Source organism: Lonchura striata, chromosome 17 (genome assembly GCF_050655825.1).
Source record: "Lonchura striata isolate lonStrDom1 chromosome 17, ASM5065582v1, whole genome shotgun sequence".
Classification (NCBI taxonomy): domain Eukaryota; kingdom Metazoa; phylum Chordata; class Aves; order Passeriformes; family Estrildidae; genus Lonchura; species Lonchura striata.
In genome coordinates, this window is record NC_140719.1 from 878,733 (window position 1) to 897,633 (window position 18,901).

Here is an 18,901-nt window from a genome sequence, read left to right on the forward strand (position 1 = left end):
CAGATGAACAGCGCCATAAAAGAAATCATGACAGAAGCCTGAAGCCTATTCCACCAACATCAATAATGTTTTGAATCCTTTGGCAAGCAAGCATGGGAGGTAAAAAGAAAACCCTGTTGTGTAGTGCTGAGCTGAAGGGAAGAGCCCCAAAGCACCACTCTTGAGCACCATGGGAATGCTGCTCCTGCTTGAACTTCAGGGCCACACAAGGAAAATGGCATATAAGCAGTGAGTGACCCAGACCAGACCATGGGTGCAGGCCCTGTGCTTAAGGCCTGCACCAGTGAGGTTGTTGAACAAAGGCTCATTTGTTCTATCATCATTTACTGACACAATGAGTGCAGCCAAGGTGGGAACATTGTACAGAACAGGAACTCAGTATTGGGCTCCAGTGGACGCAGAGGCTTCCAACTTTGGACAACTATCTCCAGCAGTACTCAGAGAACAAAAAAAAACAAGTCTTCCCAAATCCAAAGTCAGAAAAATCTTAACCCCTTCTCTTGGAAGCAACAAGCTTCATGAAGCTAGCCCATCATGTCAGTTGACTCATCCTGTTAATTATACTGAGTGTGACACTGGCAATCAGGAGCTGAATTCCCTTGCAGGGCTATTTCTAAGAGGCAAGTTCTGCAGCACAGGAAAAATTGACAAAACTGTAAATGTGTTACTGCAAAAACCTTTCCTGTCTTCATCTGCCATCACCGCCAACATCACACATGCATGGAACAGGAAACAAGGGGTATTCTTTGGAGGAGTAAACAGAGCTGTACCTGAGCTTGGCATGGATTGCTGAAAATCCTGTTAAATTGAAGTCTTGCAAAACACAAGGATCCTGTCAGCCAACACCAGGGACCTTGCAAAACTGCCAGTTTCTGAAGACCTGTAATGAGAATTCAGCTTTCAAAAGTTCAGGGATTAGATGGTAACTGTGCCCCATCCATCTGCTGATTTTTTTTTTTTTTGAGCATATACGTCAGTATTTCCTGAATGTGGCTCAAAGCCCCAAGTATGAGATGGTCCCAAGTCCACAGCCCTGCAGTTCTCTGTGCTCTGCCCATGCCCAGCTCTGTTTCTCAGTGAAAGCCAAGGCTTTCTATTGTGAAGGACAGAATCCCTGGCTCAGTGGTGGCCTTCCCACAACACTCCACTTAAGCCAAAAGTGTCCCAGCATGTAGAAACACCAAAGTGGATTATGGACCCAGCATTTCAAGCTTTTGAACAAGGAGCCACAAATTGAGCTTCAGTTGCACTGGAGGAGCACATTATGGAACAGATACAGGCTGTGGAACTCGGAGACTGATCTGACCCAACAGTTTGTTAAGGAAGTTAAAATAAAAAAACAATTAAAATTACCTCTGCAGAAGAACAGGGAGTACAGATGAGCTTTGTTGAGATTATTTCGTTTGTGCCCTTTCACAAGTGACATAGACATCTGAAACAAACATTTGTTCTCAAAGGGAGTGAGAGCTAACAATCTGAACCTCAGGTTTAAAGGCTGAGGACAGTAAAGCCACATTTTGAGAAGACTGCATGTCCCAAGAGGAACTAGATAGAAATCACCTGGACCAACAGGCTCAGCTAAAAGACAAGACATGTTTGGGAAAGTGACAGTTTATTCTTCTCTCCTTCATCTCATTAGGAAATTAATTATTACTCTCAAGCCAGTTGTAAGGCAAAGTATCACACAGACTCCCATAGTCCCATTTGTAGAATCGATTACATTAAGACTTGCATACAATTTCAAAACCAGAAGATTTTTGGTAAGCATTTATATGTACTCCATTTTCTAAGACATCTCTCTTGCCTCAGTCAGGCAGCTCTCTGGTGAAACACCAAACCCTGGAATTTTTACAATCCATAGTACAGTCATAATTAAAGGTTCAAAACTGGCTTTGTTCAAAGGCACACGGCCAAAGCAACACAGGTCAGCAGGACCTGGGTAGTGTCACTGAATTTATATTTTTAATTTTTTTCTTTAGTCTCCAATTTTAAGCCTTTAGCTTTTAGCCAAAACTCAGCTTCTCAGCAGCACAAACCTGCTTCATGAACAAAAAAACTGAAGATGCTTCCTTCCACATTTCTGCTGCACTAACCTCATTTGTTGTTGTGCCAAAGAAAACAGACGCCCTGGCAGCAAATCAGTTGTGTAGCCAGAGGCCATAGTGACAGGATTCCACTGCAATTCTAAGTGAGAAGCTTGTTCTCAGTTACTGCTGGCATGTGAACGGGAGGAACAATAACATTCTGCACTGACTAGTTATGTCCTGTCAATACCAGGACAGGGTCCCTCTGATGACAGAAGAATGTGCATTTAAATAATTCCTAAAATTTCTCCATTTCCATTAGTACATGGAATGATAAATACTATATAAAAGACTTAAATAGTGGTCCCAAAAGTAACTTGTAACTCCAGTAAACAGAATGGATCAGCATAAAAGAAATAAAGATGCATCTTACTTTACAAATCAAAGATTACAATTACTATAAAATACCTCCCTCAGCCACTGGAAAATGAACAATTAGAGTCAAATTCAGTCAGCTCCATTAATGGCCAGGGACCCCTGGATTTAGTGGGAACTGGCCCTGCCCCAGTCCCCACTAAATAACATCCACTGCCATGGGAGAAAGAGATTCCCACTAAGACCAACCTCTTCTGGAAATCTGAATTATCACATTTCTGAGACCTTATCCATGAATACAGGACTGTCCAAGTCCAAATCAAGAAAGAAAAGCACTCTAGAAAGTTAATTTCCAAATTCATGGCTTAAAATCTGTACGTGTGTACCTATAAAAATAGAAGATCACAGGGCTCCTGTAAGATTCTTAAAAAACCTCAGTCTACTTTGTCTTCAAGTAACTGAAATTAATTTCTCCAATTCTACTGGGGCCTAGAACTGCTGTAGACTGTCTGCTTGTAACACTACTGCTCAAAATACCCACTGTACTCCTAAGGAAAAAAATAACTGACAATTTCTCCATGGTCCAAGAAATAATTAAAAACAAGAACTTTGCTGTACAGCTGTAAGTTTTGAGTCAACAAAGCCCCATGATGTGATATCTGAACAGGAAGGGATGGAAGAAGGCTGATACCTAATACACTCACAAGCTTTCCCAGTGCCCAACCTCTGAAAAGCTGAAAGCAGCTTTCACTCAGAATACCTGAGTCTAACTGATATAAAATGCATGTGTTCTTGCATTTCACATTATCTCCTGCTTTCCTGCAGGGAAGTTATAAAACTGCAATACTTCTACAAAATTATATACCACTTTTGAGCTAAACCAGCAGCAAATTCTCTTTCACCATTAATTTCAGCCACAACTTGAATACTGTTCCAAGTGCTCTACAAAACTAAGACACTATACAACAGATGCTCTATTGTGTCTTTCTTCTCCTACCATGATGCAGCATATCTTGGGAGTTTGGAATGAGATCAGAGTACCAGCAGCAATACTGACAGCTTCTCCCTGAGACAGCACTACAACTCTTTATTTATTCCACATTGCATCTGAACCACTGTCAGTTTGACAAAGGAATGGCTCTGTAATCCAGTGTTTCAGTGAATCCAGAATAAACCACAAAACTGGAGGCTTACTCCTACTCTCCAGGAACAACACTGTGCCCTAAGCCAATTCACTGCATTCCCAATAACTAATGAGAATTTAGTAACACTGACTAAGTGAACCATCAGTTAGGTGGGTCATCAGAGCCCCGAGAATGTCATGGTCCATACTACAATTACCTTCTGAACCTCATCACCAATACCAGGGAAACCAGCTTCATATGGCACAGCTTTGCCCATCCCAGAAACAGAGATTAGATTTAAGACTGACATGATTTCTTCAAACCAGAAATGCTTTTCCCAAGCTTTTGTCTGTTGTTTGAAGTCAAAAAAGGTGCATTATAGCATCTCTCCTCAAACCCTGAAAAGTAAAGTGACTTGAAGATAAAAATGCCACCACTGGAAGATCCACTGATGCAGAGTCTATGCTGGTACCCAGATAGGGAGTGGATGAGCCTCTGTGTTAAAGATGTATTTGTCAAGGTTGATTAAGTCTATGTCATCCGAGAACAGCAGAAACATGTATTTAAGTGTTTCCCCAAGGAAGAAGCTCTCCATTTTATCCCGTGGCTCTGGATTACTGGGATTCTGAACATTGTTAATGGAAGTATAACCACCAGTACGAACCTGCAAAAAAAAAGAAAAAATTGTATTTTTCCATAACCTAAAATAATTTTTTACTTCTTAACATCCAGATGCACTTGGAGAAGATAAGTGCTAAAAACAGATAATGTTTTCATGCTTTTTATTTCATACTTAGTTTTCATTTACATATAAAACTCCAGTAATGAAAAAAAAAATCCCATTGCATTTTAAAATAAACCACAACAATAAATGAAGCAAAATATCCGTTTGTGCTCGGGGTAGAGAGGTATCACAAAGGTATTCATCCCTTTGAAGTTGAAGCTTCTGGACAAATATACAGAAAGGAACCAGCTATTTTTACATTAGAGCTGACCCAAGTCTTGTATCCATTTCTCTTAAGAACAGACCATTGATATTTGGTACCACACTCTCACAGCATATCAGTGACATCTCCATAAGCACTGTAGTCAGAATGAACAAAAAAATCTTCTATTAAACCATTAATGCCATTTTGTGCTATTTCTTTTTCCTGTGGCAACTTTAATTGAAGAGTTCTTTCAGTCCAGCCATGCTCTTCTCAGCATCTTGCAGTCTAAAAACTACAGATTCTAACACTTTGGTGGTCTTGCCTACAGCTTCTGCATTTCACTTTTTCATCAATGTAATACAAGTTCTTTCACTATATGGATTAAGCAGGGTATCTCCATCTGTAAGAAAACAATTTTTCTGTATATACTTACAAATTCCCCCACATTTATCTGATAAATCTGGGAATGTAGTATGTTTTCAAAGTTGGTGTTAGAAAGCAAGTGAGCAAATACAGTCCTGACAGAACAATAAACTGGCCTTACCCTGGTGTATCTGTTGAAATTCTGCAAGATTTCCCAGCCCCAGTCTTGGTATTTCTTATCACCAGTGAATCTGTACATATAAAAAAGACTTTCCACAGTTTCTGGTCGCAATAAATTGTGCCTGTCTGCAGGCTGCAAAAGAAAAAGTGGCAGGAGTATTTTAGACAGGGAATTTCCTCATGGATACATGCAGGGAGAAAAATAATTATTCACATCTCCATCTGTTCCCAAGAGTTTGCTACGCATAAGTCAGCTTCTAAATATACTGCCAGGGTAACTAAAACCAAAGCCTAGGGCACAGCTAAAAGGCAAGGCAGAGAAAGAATTGGCTGCTTCACAACAAACCCCATCTCTAATATCTGGCCAGGAGTTCAACAGCAGAATAGAGCTACAGAGAAATCATGGAATTGGAGTTCAGGCCAGCTATCTGCTCACCTTGATTTCTATATCCTTGTGGCCCTTCTGTGCATGGAGGTTGAAGTGTACAATTTCTGGGCTCAGGCCTGTCTCTACTTGAGCATACATTTGGTAGCAGGTTTCTATAAGAGTTTCAGCCAATTTCATGTGATCAGCAGCCAGTCCATTGTGAGCTCCCAGTGCTAAAGTACCCGGCAAGAAGCAAACCAAGTGATCCTGCAAGATAAGACAACTCTTACTGAGAAGTTTCATATCAAACAGCAAGGGGAAGTAAGGGGGTCACCATCTTTTTAATTTTTTATTCTTTTTCTTCTTCAAAACACACTTGTGATACCAACAACTTGAGGATAACTTTTTAACAATCTCATGTAACGTAACATGAGGCAGGCAGCATTACAGAAATTGTTAATTTCAAAAACTTACAAGAATGTGTTTTATGACAAGTTTCTGAAAAAAAGGTCTCAGGTCATGTTGAGGGGAAGGAGAGTGTCTTTTGGTTTACCAAATTTTATATCAGCTCATGCAGGGCATCAACTAAAGGCTTGGTGTCCTCATTCTGGAGCTAATCTACCACTGATGTAAGAAAGTAAGCACTGCAGATTAATGTCACGTATAGGATCTTTGATTCAGAATCAAAGCTCAGGTCTCATCACCCAAAAACGTAGTAAAACCACTCTGATGCCCCTGTATGGACTATTAAAATCTCTGTCCAGTCCTTAAGGAAAGTGGAGGGTTGTAAAGGTCAGCATAGACATGGGAGCCAAACATCCCCCACTGTTCCAGCTGGACAGGGTAAGAGACCTGTCCAGACTTTCACCCAATAATAATGGATTAAAATGAAATTTCTGACTCCCTGAAACAGAAGGAAGTGTTCTGACATGTACAGACAACAAAGCCAAATCTGTATGTCTCAATTCAATTCTGTTCTATCTTGGAATGGGGCAGCCCCCTCCACCCAAGCCCCAGACTCTGGTCTTACTCACAGCAGGCTTTTTGGAGAGCTTTTTGGAAATTCAGATCCAAGAAGCACATTCTGAAAACTAGAACTGAATATCTTAAAAATAATACATCAGGAAAGGGTATACATACATTAATAATACATCACTCGTCTTTCAGACAAGCCACACACATATACAATACCTGCACTGCATGAGATTTTTAACTGAAAGATCTTAAAATACACAAATTGGGAACAGAGGGTTAAGATCAATCAATTCTCCTGACAGCAAACAGCATACTGTTTTACCCAAGAATCTTCCAGGTAGGAAAATAAAGATGTCATGAGTGGACAGAAACCTCCAAAATTATTAATTTCTTTTTTAACCCCATAATACAGTATTAGATGATATGCTTCTTTGAAGACAAATCTGAAAATACGAGTGTGCAAGTGTCTACATATATGTATCTACAAGGCAGTTGCTCATTACTGCCATCACACTGGACTGATGTACATGTATGTATCATCTCGTGTTTAGGGTTTTTGTTTGTTTTTTTGTTTGCTTGTTTTTGTTGGGGTTTGTTTTTGTTTTTTGAGAAGGAAAAGCTTTGCATTTGCTTCTGTGGTGTGTTTTATTTAAATTTTGTAGTGGTTTTCTGTTTTCTTTTGCAGCTGTATTTCTTACCATCTTGGCACTGAAGTGGCCATGAGCAAGCTCTCCTACAAAAGTAAGCTTCTTGGGTTCTGATCTCTGAAGAAGATGCTTTTTTACTCCTTCTATGGCTCTAGTATAGTCTTCCAACAGCCTGTGAAAAAAATCATCCCCAGTTGGCTCACATACACACAGTTAGAATATATTTGATCACAGGTGATGTTCAACACAATGTTTTAGACAACTGTTACTTCAGTCTACGGAGTAATATTTAACTAAATGTGAAAATTTTAAAAGCCCCTCAGTAACTATCAACATGACATTAATCAGTTGTCACTACCATGTAGCAATACTGGGTTTACTTGAAAAGTAAATGTGAGGAACTGCATTGACTTGTTTGTTCATCAAAAGTATGAAATTAGGATAAAAGGGGGGGAAGTCGGGACATGGAATTTGCAGGCTTGACTGGTAACCACAAACAAAGATTGTGAAAGATTTTGCAGGACTAGCTGGAACTGATAACCGCAGTGGAAACCCATTGTTGCTGAAACTGATAACCCAGTGGAAGGAGACTCACCACCCCCAATTGTGAAACCCATTGTTGCTGGAACTGATAACCACGGTGGAAGGAGACCCATCACCCTCACTTATGCAAGATAAAAAGGGACTGGAAGAGAAGAAAGGTTGTCAGCTTTTGGCGGAGCCAGGCTCCCAGCTGAACCCAGCGCTGTTTTGCTTGCTATCGCTTGCTGTAATTAATAAAATTATTAATTGATCTTAAAAGGCTGAATCAAATTATTCGCTTCAACTTACAACAAATTTGGTGCCGTGACTCGGATCGGAACACCTGGAGAGGAGGTCTCCTAAGGAGGCGCCCCACTGCCTTTGCTTTAACAGTGGCCTTACGGGGACACTCCTCCCCGGACTCCGACCGACGAACCTAAAATCCGATAGCAAGCAAGGAACTGCTGGCTACCCCCTTAATCTTTGTGCACGAAGCCCCAGGCAAAGACACCGGATGGTGTATTTTCCGAAGGACCTGGTGTCTGGAGGAGGCCTGTTCTGGGAGAACGGGACCGCCTGGTCGGGGGTCGGGGATCCTGGACTGTGACGAGTGTGGTGTATGAGAGGGGAGCCGGCAGCTCGGACTCCCCAAGCAAGTGCGGACCTCATAGTAGTGCGGTTCCCATATCCGGCAACGGACTGGGCCACGAATTGAGGAAAGCAAGTGCGTGTGTGAGAGAAGGCACTCCAGAATTTGGGTCAGAGGAAAAGCAAGCCTGCTGAACCCATGGGTGGGGGAATCCCTGTAAAACTTCCCCATATTTCAGAGGATAGTCCATTAGGCTTAATGATTAAATATTGGAATGCCTTTCCTTCTAGGAAGGGAAAAGATAAAGTAAAAATGGCTCATTACTGCATGGAAGTTTGGGGGGAAAAACAAATAAGAGGGAATCAGTTATATTGGCCAGTATTTGGGTCTTCTGAGGATTGGATCTGTCAGGCCTTAAATGTCTACGTTATTTCAAAAGAACCCTTTAATCTAGAAGAAAGTGAATATGCAGCCCTCTGGATAAGAGGAGAGACAAGGGCAAAATTATTTGCTCTCAATACCGAGAGGAAGAAAAAGAGGTCAAAAGAAATTGAATTACCTCCAGGCATTCCCCCTCCATACATACCGCCACCACCCCCACCTCTTCCATTGCCACCTCCACCGCCACAACTTTTAGACCCCCCCTCCCGGAACCTTCGCTAATCGACCACCCGGGTCCCTCGGCACCCACCCAAGAATTATCAGAGGATGAGGGACCGGAAGGTGAAAGGTTGGAGGAAAATATCCCTGAGGGTTCTTGGCGAGTAACCCAAAGCCAGACCCGACAAAAGGGAAAGCAAGAATTGGGTATATTTCCCCTTAGAGAGCATGGAATGGGAATGGTGCCTAACCCGAATGCTGCGCAACCAGGACAGCCTGCTCAGATTCTGGGAATAGGGTACATATCCGTCCCATTAAACTCAGGGGATGTTAGGGAATCTAAAAAGGAAATGGGACATTTGTTAGAAGATCCTTTAGGGGTGGCAGAGCGGTTGGATCAATTTTTGGGACCTAATATTTATACTTGGGAGGAGATGCAATCCATGTTAGGGATTTTGTTTTCTGCAGAAGAAAGAAGAATGATTAGAGAAATGGGCATGAGAATCTGGGATGATGAACATCAACAGGGACCATTAGCAGATATTAAATGGCCCCTACATAATCCCCAGTGGAATAATCAAGACCCGTTACACCGTACCCATATGGGCGATTTGCGAAATATAATAATACAGGGAATAAGGAAGGCTGTCCCTTGTGGACAGAATGTACAAAAGGCATTCAAGGAACAACAAAAGAAGGATGAAGATCCAACTGAGTGGTTGGAGAGGCTGAGAAAAGCCTTTCAGTTATATTCAGGGGTAGACCCTAACACTCCTGAAGGAGAGACATTGTTGAAAGTTCATTTTGTGGTAAATTCGTGGGTGGATATTCGAAAGAAGTTGGAAAAGTTAGAAGGGTGGCAAGCAAGGGGGCTGGATGAGTTACTGCGGGAGGCTCAGAAGGTTTATGTTAGGAGGGAGGATGAGAACTACAAGAAGCAGTCTAAGATTATGTTAGCAGCTGTAAGGGAAGGACAGAGGCAATCTCCCCAAAGAAGGGGTGGTGGTCACCCAGCAGGTTTGAGGGGAGCTGGTTGACAGGTGCATGAAGGAAGACAAGGTGGAGGAGATAGGATTGTTTGCTTTTACTGTGGGAAAAAGGGACATATGAAGCGGGAATGCCGACAAAGGATGGCTGATAAAAAGCCGTTTAAGGAAGATTAGGGGTGTCAGGGGCTCTATCTGCTGGGGACAAGAGAAAGAACAAAGCCCCTGGTAAAATTAAAAATAGGTCCCCAGCAGCAAGAATATGAGTTCCTTGTGGACTCAGGGGCAGAAAGATCGACTGTCCAGACCCTTCCCCAAGGGTGTAAGATTTCATCTGAAATAATACAGGTGATTGGAGCCAAAGGGGAACCCTTTGGAGTACCTATAATCAAGGATGTACTCTTAAAAAGTAACTCCAAATTAAGAATTGGGTCGTTTTTATTAGTACCAGAAGCAGATTATAATTTACTGGGAAGAGATTTAATGATTGAATTAGAAACAGGGATAGAGATTAATAAGGGAGAACTGACAATAAAATTGTGTCCTCTCCAGGCTGAAGATGAGAAAAAGATTAATCCAGAAGTTTGGTACACCCCTGATAGTATAGGAAAATTAAGTATTAAACCCTTTGAAGTAACTATTAGGAACCCAGAGATACCTGTCAGAATTAGACAATATCTTATATCTAAGGAGGGGAGGTAAGGACTGAAACCAGAAATAGAAAGGCTTTAAAAAAAAAAAAAAAAAAAAAAAAAAAAAAAAAAAAAAAAAGCTTACAGGCAATAGTGGCCACTGCTCTCCTAGTAGAGGAAGCTGGGAAGATAACCTTTAGAAGTGAGCTAAAAATCTTATCTCCCTATAACATTCATGGAGTATTGCAACACCAGGCCGACAAATAGATAACAGATGCCAGATTCCTAAAGTATGAAGGCATCCTAGTCTCCTATCCTAAGTTAAGAAACAATGGGCCTGAAAAACCCAGCCCAGTTTTTTTTTCTATAAATAACCAATTACAGAACTAACACATGATTACCTCCAACAAATAAAAGAACAAACAAAAATAAGGCCAGATCTTGAGGAAGAAAAACTAAAAGAAGGGACTCAATTATATGTGGACAAGTTCTCTCAAGTTCTGAGAAAAAAAAAAAAAAAAAAAAAATATATATATATATACACCAAAGGAGTGCATCAGGAAACTTTTGTTTCCATATTAACAAACCCACTCCATTTGTTGCCCAAATTCTAAAAAGGTGTTGTCAGAGGGAACTAAAGGGGGTCCCGTGCAACCCACCCCCGGTCAAAAATAAAAATAGGGAACAGTACAAAGTTAGGCGGGAGCAGGGGAAGGGACGCCCAGGCAAGTACCGCTGCTGCCGAGAAGATAATTTACCTCGCGGCTCGAAGCAACCGGGTCGGCGAGCGAGGCAGAGGGGAAAAAGCCAGGTCCCCCCCCATGGAATAATGCTGAAATGCTCCAACTATTGCCAACTGAGTACTAGGCTCCCCCAGACGACCGGTCTAATTTCCTCTGAAACACCAGAAAGGCAACAAACCCAAAAAGGGAAAACAGAATATCATGCCACAAAAACAAAGTCAGGACCCCACCCTTATTGGCAAATTATAAGTATTTTAATGCTTTATATCATACATAAGGGGGAGAGTTCCCCGGTCCTGCACCAGCCCTTTAAGTGGACACTAACCGGAATAGATGGCAGGGTAATTCGGAGTCAGATAACACCCAAACCCCCTAGTTTCACCCCACAGTTATGTGAACTAGCCCCTGTAGAGCCCTATTTTAATACCGCAGGATTTTACATGTGTCCAGCATCGAACCCAGGAAAGGGGTATTGCAATTACCCTGGAGAATATTTCTGTGGGTACTGGGGGTGTGAAACAATAGCCTCAGACTGGCAAGCAGCAGGAGATAAATTTCTTAAAGTATCATGGGGACCCTATGGGTGTACCCCTCCACAAAAGGATTCTAGTGGCGCCTTCTTGGGTGGGTGGAAAGGGAGTTGCCAATTTGTACATTTAAACATAACTGAGCCCACAGACCCAGGATGGATGGTGGGAAGATCATGGGGCTTTCAGTATTGGGAACCTGGAAAAGACAGAGGGAGCGTATTTACCATAAAGAAAGGGCCTGTACCAGCAGACACACAGGCAGTGGGCCCTAATCCTGTAATAGTTGGGGATTTAACAGCTAGGAACCTGATAACAGATAACCAAACTACAACTCCTACAACACCGCCAAGTGGGGATTCCCGGTTTAACACTCTCTGGAAATTAATGGAGGGAGTATATAAAGTCTTAAATGCTACTCAGCCAGAATTAACAGAACACTGTTGGCTCTGCTTTGATGTTAGGCCTCCATTTTATGAAGCTGTAGGGATATCTGAAAAAGCGAGACGTCTTAATGGTAGCAATCCCCCACAATGTAATTGGAAAGATTCCCAGGGTAAAGGAATGACTTTGGCTTCAATAACAGGGAGGGGACGATGTATTGGCAGAGTACCCACACACCTGGAATATTTATGTGAGACTGTTACTAAAGCTAAACGGGAAGATACTCCAGCTAAATGGCTAGTTCCCACTAAAAACACCAAGTGGATCTGCTCAAAAGGAGGATTCACCCCCTGTATTTCCTTAGAAATATTTAACGAAACCTCTAACTATTGTATACAGGTGGCTGTGATTCCCAAAATTATCTATCACCCCAACGAATATATGTATAATGTACAAAACATCCCAGAACACCACATACAAAAACGAGAGCCTTTGACCGCACTTACAGTGGCAGTTTTAATGCTTGCAGGGGGAGCAGGTATCGGTACGAGAGTAGCCTCCCTAGTAAAACAAACAAAGGAGTTTAATTCCCTGAGGATTGCTGTAGACGAAGATTTGGAACGTATAGAACAATCAATATCAGCATTGGAAAAGTCAGTAAGGTCCTTATTGAAAGTAGTTCTGCAGAATAGAAGAGGACTAGATCTTCTATTCTTACAACAGGGAGGACTGTGTGCGGCTCTCCGGGAAGAATGTTGTGTGTATGCAGATCACACTGGGGTGGTACGAGACACTATGACAAAACTGGAAGCAGGACTTGAGAAAAGGAAAAGGGAAAGGGAGGCCCAGCAGAGCTGGGATGAGACCTAGTTTAATCACTCCCCTTGGTTAACTACCTTGCTATCTACAATTGCGGGTCCTTTAATATTATTAGTGTTAGGATTAACATTTGGCCCATGTATATTCAACAAAGTAATTGAAATAGTAAAAAGAAGATTGGAAGCAGCACACCTGATGCTAATCAAAGCCAAATATGAAACTCTCCCTAGAGAACCTGAAGTAGAAGAGACTTTGATTCTAGCCCACCAAGAAATAAAACGATTTGATGAACAAAATGATAAAAAAATGAAATGGGGGACTGTGAGAAACTGCATTGACTTGTTTGTTCATCAAAAGTATGAAATTAGGATAAAAGGGGGGGAAGTCGGGACATGGAATTTGCAGGCTTGACTGGTAACCACAAACAAAGATTGTGAAAGATTTTGCAGGACTGGCTGGAACTGATAACCGCAGTGGAAACCCATTGTTGCTTAAAACTGATAAACCGAAGTGGAAGAAGACACACCACCCCACTTGTGAAATCCATTGTTTTTGGGACTGATAACCATGGTGGAACGAGACTCACCACCCCCACTTATGCAAGATAAAAAGGGACTGAAGAGAAGGAAAGGTTGTCAGCTTTTGGCGGAGCCAGGCTCCCAGCTGAACCCAGCGCTGTTTTGCTTGCTATCGCTTGCTGTAATTAATAAAATTATTAATTGATCTTAAAAGGCTGAATCAAATTATTCACTTCAACTTATAACACACAGCAGAACAGGTGGGATGTCCCAGGCAGGTGGAGCAGGATGTCCTGACAGGCAGGAGCAACAAGTCCCAGCAGGCAGAGGGCATGTCCCTGGCAGGCAGGATGGGATAACAGGGTATGTGGGATGCCTCTGGCAGGTGGGGTAGGATGTCCTGGCAGAGCAGGTAGGGGCATGTGCCAGCAGGCAGAGGGAATATCCCTGGCAGGCAGGACAGGATAACAGGGCAGGTGTGATGTCCCTGGCAGGCAAAAACCAAAAGTCTCTGGCAGAGCAGGTAGGGGAGATGTCCCTGGAAGGCAGGGCAGGATGTCCTCGGCAGAGGAGGTAGGGGCAGGTCCCAGCAGGCAGAGGGCATGTTCTGGCAGGCAGGGGCATGTCCCAGCAGGCAGGCATGAACCAGAGTAAGCAGAAAGCCAAAAAGGCAAGTAAGCAAGTAAAGAAGCAGGTGGGAAGGCAAGCAGGCTAAGCTTAGTAAGAAAACCTAAGCAAGGAGGGCTTGGCTGGAGTTCGAGTGTGAGGCTCAGCAGGACATTTGACCTTACCTCAGCAGGGAGACCAAGCCTCCTAAGCCTAGTAAGAAGGTTGGGCAAAAGGCCAAGTAAGGGTCTGGGCGAGACTTAGCAGGGGTCCAAGCCTAGAAAGTCCAACAAGAAATCCAGAACTTAGGCCGAAGAGCAAGAGAACAGAAGAATATGGATGTGCGACTAGTGATTGTCCTAGATAAGAGACAACGTAGAGTGTTAAGAGTGTAGTACCAAGAATGGGAGTGTAGTTAAAAGAAATTAAGTCCAGTCAAGAGGTTCAAAATACTAAGCTGTGGAAAGGGGCCAGATGAGCTTTAATTGCATATCAGTATATTCCATTTTAGATAGAGGCACCATTTAAGGTATATTTTTTTCTTTTCTTTTTGAGGCCTGAAAATGGGAAGAGGTTATAGTAAAGGAGCAGATCCTTCAAAAGAGAAAGCAAAGAGAATTCCCCCCAACAGCCCCTTAGGGCAATTGTTATACCAATGGGATTCTTAGGAGACCACGAAGGGTCTGGACAAGAGTAAGATGATACATTACAGTATAGAAGTATGACCGAAGCTAAAATTACAGGGAGAGTGGCCATGGTATGGAACCCGAGATCAATGGATGTGTAATCAGTTAAACCAACACCTAGAAGCCCAAGAGGATCTTGATGTAGAACAACTAACTTATGCAGCTTGCTAGCTGGAGAACTCTAGAAATAATGAGACTGCGAGAATGTGCAAGTTACAAAGAAATAGAGAAGAGAACAGATAAAAAGAGACTAGAAAAAGAAAAAATGGGACCCTCTCGATTACCTACCCGTCTCTACTCCTGTTCCCTCTCCAAATTCTTCGGCCCCTCTTATTGAGTCCCTGATTCCATTGTCCCTTCCTCCAGTTTCTTCAACCATCTCCCCAACTTCCTCTTCCCCTTCTCCAACCAGAGTTTCCTTGCCTCCTCTCCTTTGGGAGCTGAGACCACCCTTCCCTAGTGATTGTTCACCACCTAGTATACCCCATAGCCTCCAATAAGCATCTGTCTCCACTACTATTTCCCCCCCGGTGTCTTAGAAGAAGGGCCATATTGTAACATCTGATCCAAAGCACCAAGAGTAGAAAGGCTCTTTCCCCTGAGAGAAGTTCCTGTGGGTGAAGCAGTTGGAGGAGTTGGGTTTGTAGATGCACCTTTGACCACTTCTTAAGTCCAGGGATTTAAGAAAGAGCTAGAAAATTTACTAGAAAACCCCACTGGAATATCTAACCAGTTAGACCAATTCCTAGGGCTGAATACTTATACCTGGGGAAAGCTGAACTCTATTCTAAGCATCCTGTTCTCTCCAGAAGAGGTCCGGATGACCTGAACAGCAGGGGTGAAGATACGGGAAAGAGAAAATAGACTGGGACCCCCAGGGGACCAAAAGATACCCTTAGTAGACCCCAGTTGGAATCCTAATCAGGAAGAAGGAAATAAAAATATGAGAGACTATAGGTCCCTCATGATAAGAGGGATCAAAGAGTCTATCCCTAGGGGAAGCAACATGAAATTGGCCTTTGATAATACTCAAGATGAGACCCCAGCAATTTGGCTTAACCAACTAAAACAAAATTTCTAGTTATATTCATATATAGACCCAGACAGCCCAGAGGGTAAAGTCCTCCTAAAGGTCCAGTTTGTCAGCAAATCCTGGCCCGATATTAGATGGAAGCTAGAAAAAATGGAGGACTGGCAAGAAAAGAACATGAATGAGTCTATGTCAAGTGAGAATAGACAAGGGCCATTGCCTAAAAAAAGTAGAGACCAACCAGGACCATCATATGTAGCAAATAAGAACTTTAATGAGTTCAGGAAACCTGAGGCTTCACAAAGCAACAGGGGGTGCTATTACTGTGGTGAGATAGGACAGCTTAAAAGGAATTGTAAGACGTTTCAGTTTGATGAAGCAATGCATAAAGAACAAGAAGTCTTAGAAGAGATTTCAAGGGGAGACAACTAGGAGGGTCAGGGGCTCTATAAGTTAGGGGATCCAATGAACCATCAAGAAGAACCCTTGGTAAACTTTAAAGTAGGTCCCCACTATGAAGAATTTGACATCTTAGTGGACACAGGGGCAGATAACTCCAGCATAAGCAAGTTACCAGTAGGAGTCACCATTGGGAAGAAGGTCTGTGAGGTTTTAGGGGCAAAGGGAAGACCATTTAAAGCATCTATAGTTGAAAATATAAAAATCAAGGAGAATTCAAGACAATGTTTGGCAGACTTTATCTATCTGCCAAATTAGGAAGCAATCTCTTGGGAAGAGACTTGCAAGTTCAGTTGGGAGTAGGGATCATCCCAAGAGATGGAAGGACGGTAGTCCAGGTCATGAGACTGACCCAAAGAGACATAGAAGAAACAGACCCCAAAGTATGGGCAGAGGAAAGTAAGTGTGGATACTTGAACATCACACCAATAAAATTAGAAATGCAAAGAGATACACCCCCTATCCGAGTCAAGCAATACCCAATATCCCCTGAAGGCAGGAGAGAATTAGCCCCAGTGATCAAACAACTATTAGAGGTAAGGTATTCTAGATGCATGCCTCCCCATAACACTCCTATACTAGCCGTAAGAAAAGCAGAAGGGAAATACAGGCTAGTTTAAGACTTAAGGGAAATAAACAAGAAAACTATTACCAGACACCCTGTGGTATCCAACCCTTATACCCTTTTAAGCCACATTCCAAGAGAGCATGCCTGGTTCACAGTTGTATATTTAAAAGATGCCTTCTGGGCATGCCTGCTAGCAGAAGAATGTAGTAACTGGTTTGCATTTGAGTGGGAAGATCCTGACAGGAGAAAGCAGCAGCTAAGGTGGACACGTCTCCCACAGGGGTTTACAGAATCCCCAGACCTCTTTGGGCGAGAGGAACTAGAGGAACTATTAGGGCAGTTCACCCCTGAGGAAAATATTCAGATCTTACAGTATGTAGATGACTTATTAGTATCTAGAGAAGAGCTAGACTGGTCAAAAACACCAGAGTTCGACTCCAAAATTTCCTGGGAGAAAACTGTCTAAAAGCATCCCAAGAAAATCTACAATTTGTGGAATCAGAAGTGACCTACCTAGGCCATATAATTTGAGAAGGGTATAAAAAACAAAGTCCTGAGAATCTCAGGTATCCTGTCTATCCAAGCTCCCAAGACCAAGAGATGTAAGGAAGCTACTAGGCCTGTTTGGTTATTGTAAGCTGTGGTTAGATCAATACACCAAAAGTGTGAAGTTCCTTTATGATTAATTAGTAGACTCTTAGCCTGTAAAGTGGACAGAAGAGGATGAGGAACAGCTACAAGATTTGAAAAATAAACTATCCTCGGCATCTGTTCTAAGCCTGCCTGACCTTAAGAAGGAGTTTAACCTGTTTGTGAGCACAGAAGGGGGAATTGCATATGGGGTATTAACTCAGGAGTGGGGGAGACATAAAAAGCCAATAGCCTACCTCTCAAAACTACTAGACACAGTGATTAGAGGATGGCAGACTTGTCTGCAAGTAATCGCAGCGGCAGCCATCGTAATAGAAGAAGCCCAAAAGTTGACCCTGCAAAGAAAAATTGAAGTCCACATGCCCCACAATCTCAAAACGGTACTAAGACAAAAGCACAGCAATGGTTGACTGACTCTAGAATATTAAGGTATGAGATCATCTTAATGAACACAGGTGACTAAGAGTTAGTCACCTCCAAATGTCTAAATCCTGCACAATTTCTCACTGGAGAACCCCTGGCTGATCAAGAACATGATTGTGTTGAACTCAAAAATCTACAGACCAAGGTGAGAGAGGATTTAGAAAATGTACCCCTGCCATACAGGAGATTCCTTTTTGTAGATGGGTCCTCAAGAGTAGTAGGAGGGAAAAAAGCCTCAGGATATGCTGTCATAGATGGGGAACACATGAAAGTCGCAGAAAAAGGGAAACTGCCCTCAAACTGGTCAGCCCAGTGTTGTGAAGTCTACACTTTGAAAAGAGGATTAGACCTGTTAGAGGGAGACCAAGGAACTATTTACACAGACTTGCAATATGTGTTTGAAATCATCCATACTTTCGGAAAAATTTGGGAGGAGTGTGGCTACCTAAACTCCAAAGGGAAGAACCTGGTACATGAGAAGCTGATAAAAACTAGTATTAGAATCCTTACAAAAAGGCCACAGAGATAGCTGTGGTGCATATAAAAAGACAACAGAAATTAAACACTCGTGAAGAAAAGGGAAACTGATTAGCAGATCAGATAGCTAAAGAAGCAGACTTAGACTCAAGAAGTCCAGTAAAAGCTTTTAGAATAGAAATAGGACCAAGTAGAGAAAGAAAAGTAGAGCCAAGTTTCAGTGAAAAAGAATTAAAAATAATAAAACAACTAGAATTACATCAAGGGGAACAAAGAGAATGGTTAACTCCTGATGGGCGTAAGTTCCAAAATAAAGCCCTAGCTCGAAGACTGCTAGTAGAGTTACATGAACTAACCCACTGGAGAATCCAAGGTTTGTGTGACCACTTCTTACGGGAGAATTTATGTATTGAAGTGTATGATCTGGCAAAGGCAGTCACAGGAGGGTGTGCAATCTGCCTGAAAACTGACCAAAAGGTAATGAGAAAAACAGCATGTGGGGGAGGAAAACTTTAAGACTTTAAAAAACTTTAAGACCTTTCTGAAACATACAAGTAGATTTCACTGAAATCCCTCTGTGCAGAGGTACAAGCATTTACTAGTGATCATAGATCATCTCACTCACTGGGTGAAGGCTTTCTCAACCAAAAGAGGAACCGCGCAAGAAGTTGCAAGAATAATCTAAAAAACATCATAC

The 18,901-nt window shown here is 42.3% G+C and overlaps 2 protein-coding genes across 9 annotated transcripts in view; one reads left to right on the forward strand and one right to left on the reverse strand.

Moving 5' to 3' along the window:
• Positions 1–13,517, forward strand: part of DPP7 (dipeptidyl peptidase 7) — a 38,403-nt gene extending 24,886 nt beyond the window's left edge. For 3 of the 6 annotated variants that reach the window (XM_085593956.1, XM_085593951.1, XM_085593958.1), the window contains 2 exons: positions 7,023–7,078; positions 7,497–13,517. In XM_085593956.1, coding sequence (XP_085450082.1) covers positions 7,023–7,060 — 38 coding nt within the window. In that variant the 3' untranslated portion in view covers positions 7,061–7,078; positions 7,497–13,517. Of the gene's footprint in view, positions 1–7,022 lie in introns of all 6 variants that reach the window. The other 3 variants (XM_085593953.1, XM_085593954.1, XM_085593957.1) reach the window with 1 other exon arrangement.
• The window catches only part of MAN1B1 (mannosidase alpha class 1B member 1), a 42,176-nt gene continuing 24,870 nt past the window's right edge, over positions 1,596–18,901 (reverse strand). For all 3 annotated transcript variants that reach the window (XM_021533638.4, XM_085593943.1, XM_085593944.1), the window contains 4 exons: positions 7,036–7,156; positions 5,432–5,629; positions 4,997–5,128; positions 1,596–4,187 (listed from right to left, as the gene is read on the reverse strand). In XM_021533638.4, the coding sequence (XP_021389313.1) occupies positions 3,984–4,187; positions 4,997–5,128; positions 5,432–5,629; positions 7,036–7,156 (655 nt within the window). In that variant the 3' untranslated portion in view covers positions 1,596–3,983. The remainder of the gene's footprint in view (positions 4,188–4,996; positions 5,129–5,431; positions 5,630–7,035; positions 7,157–18,901) is intronic.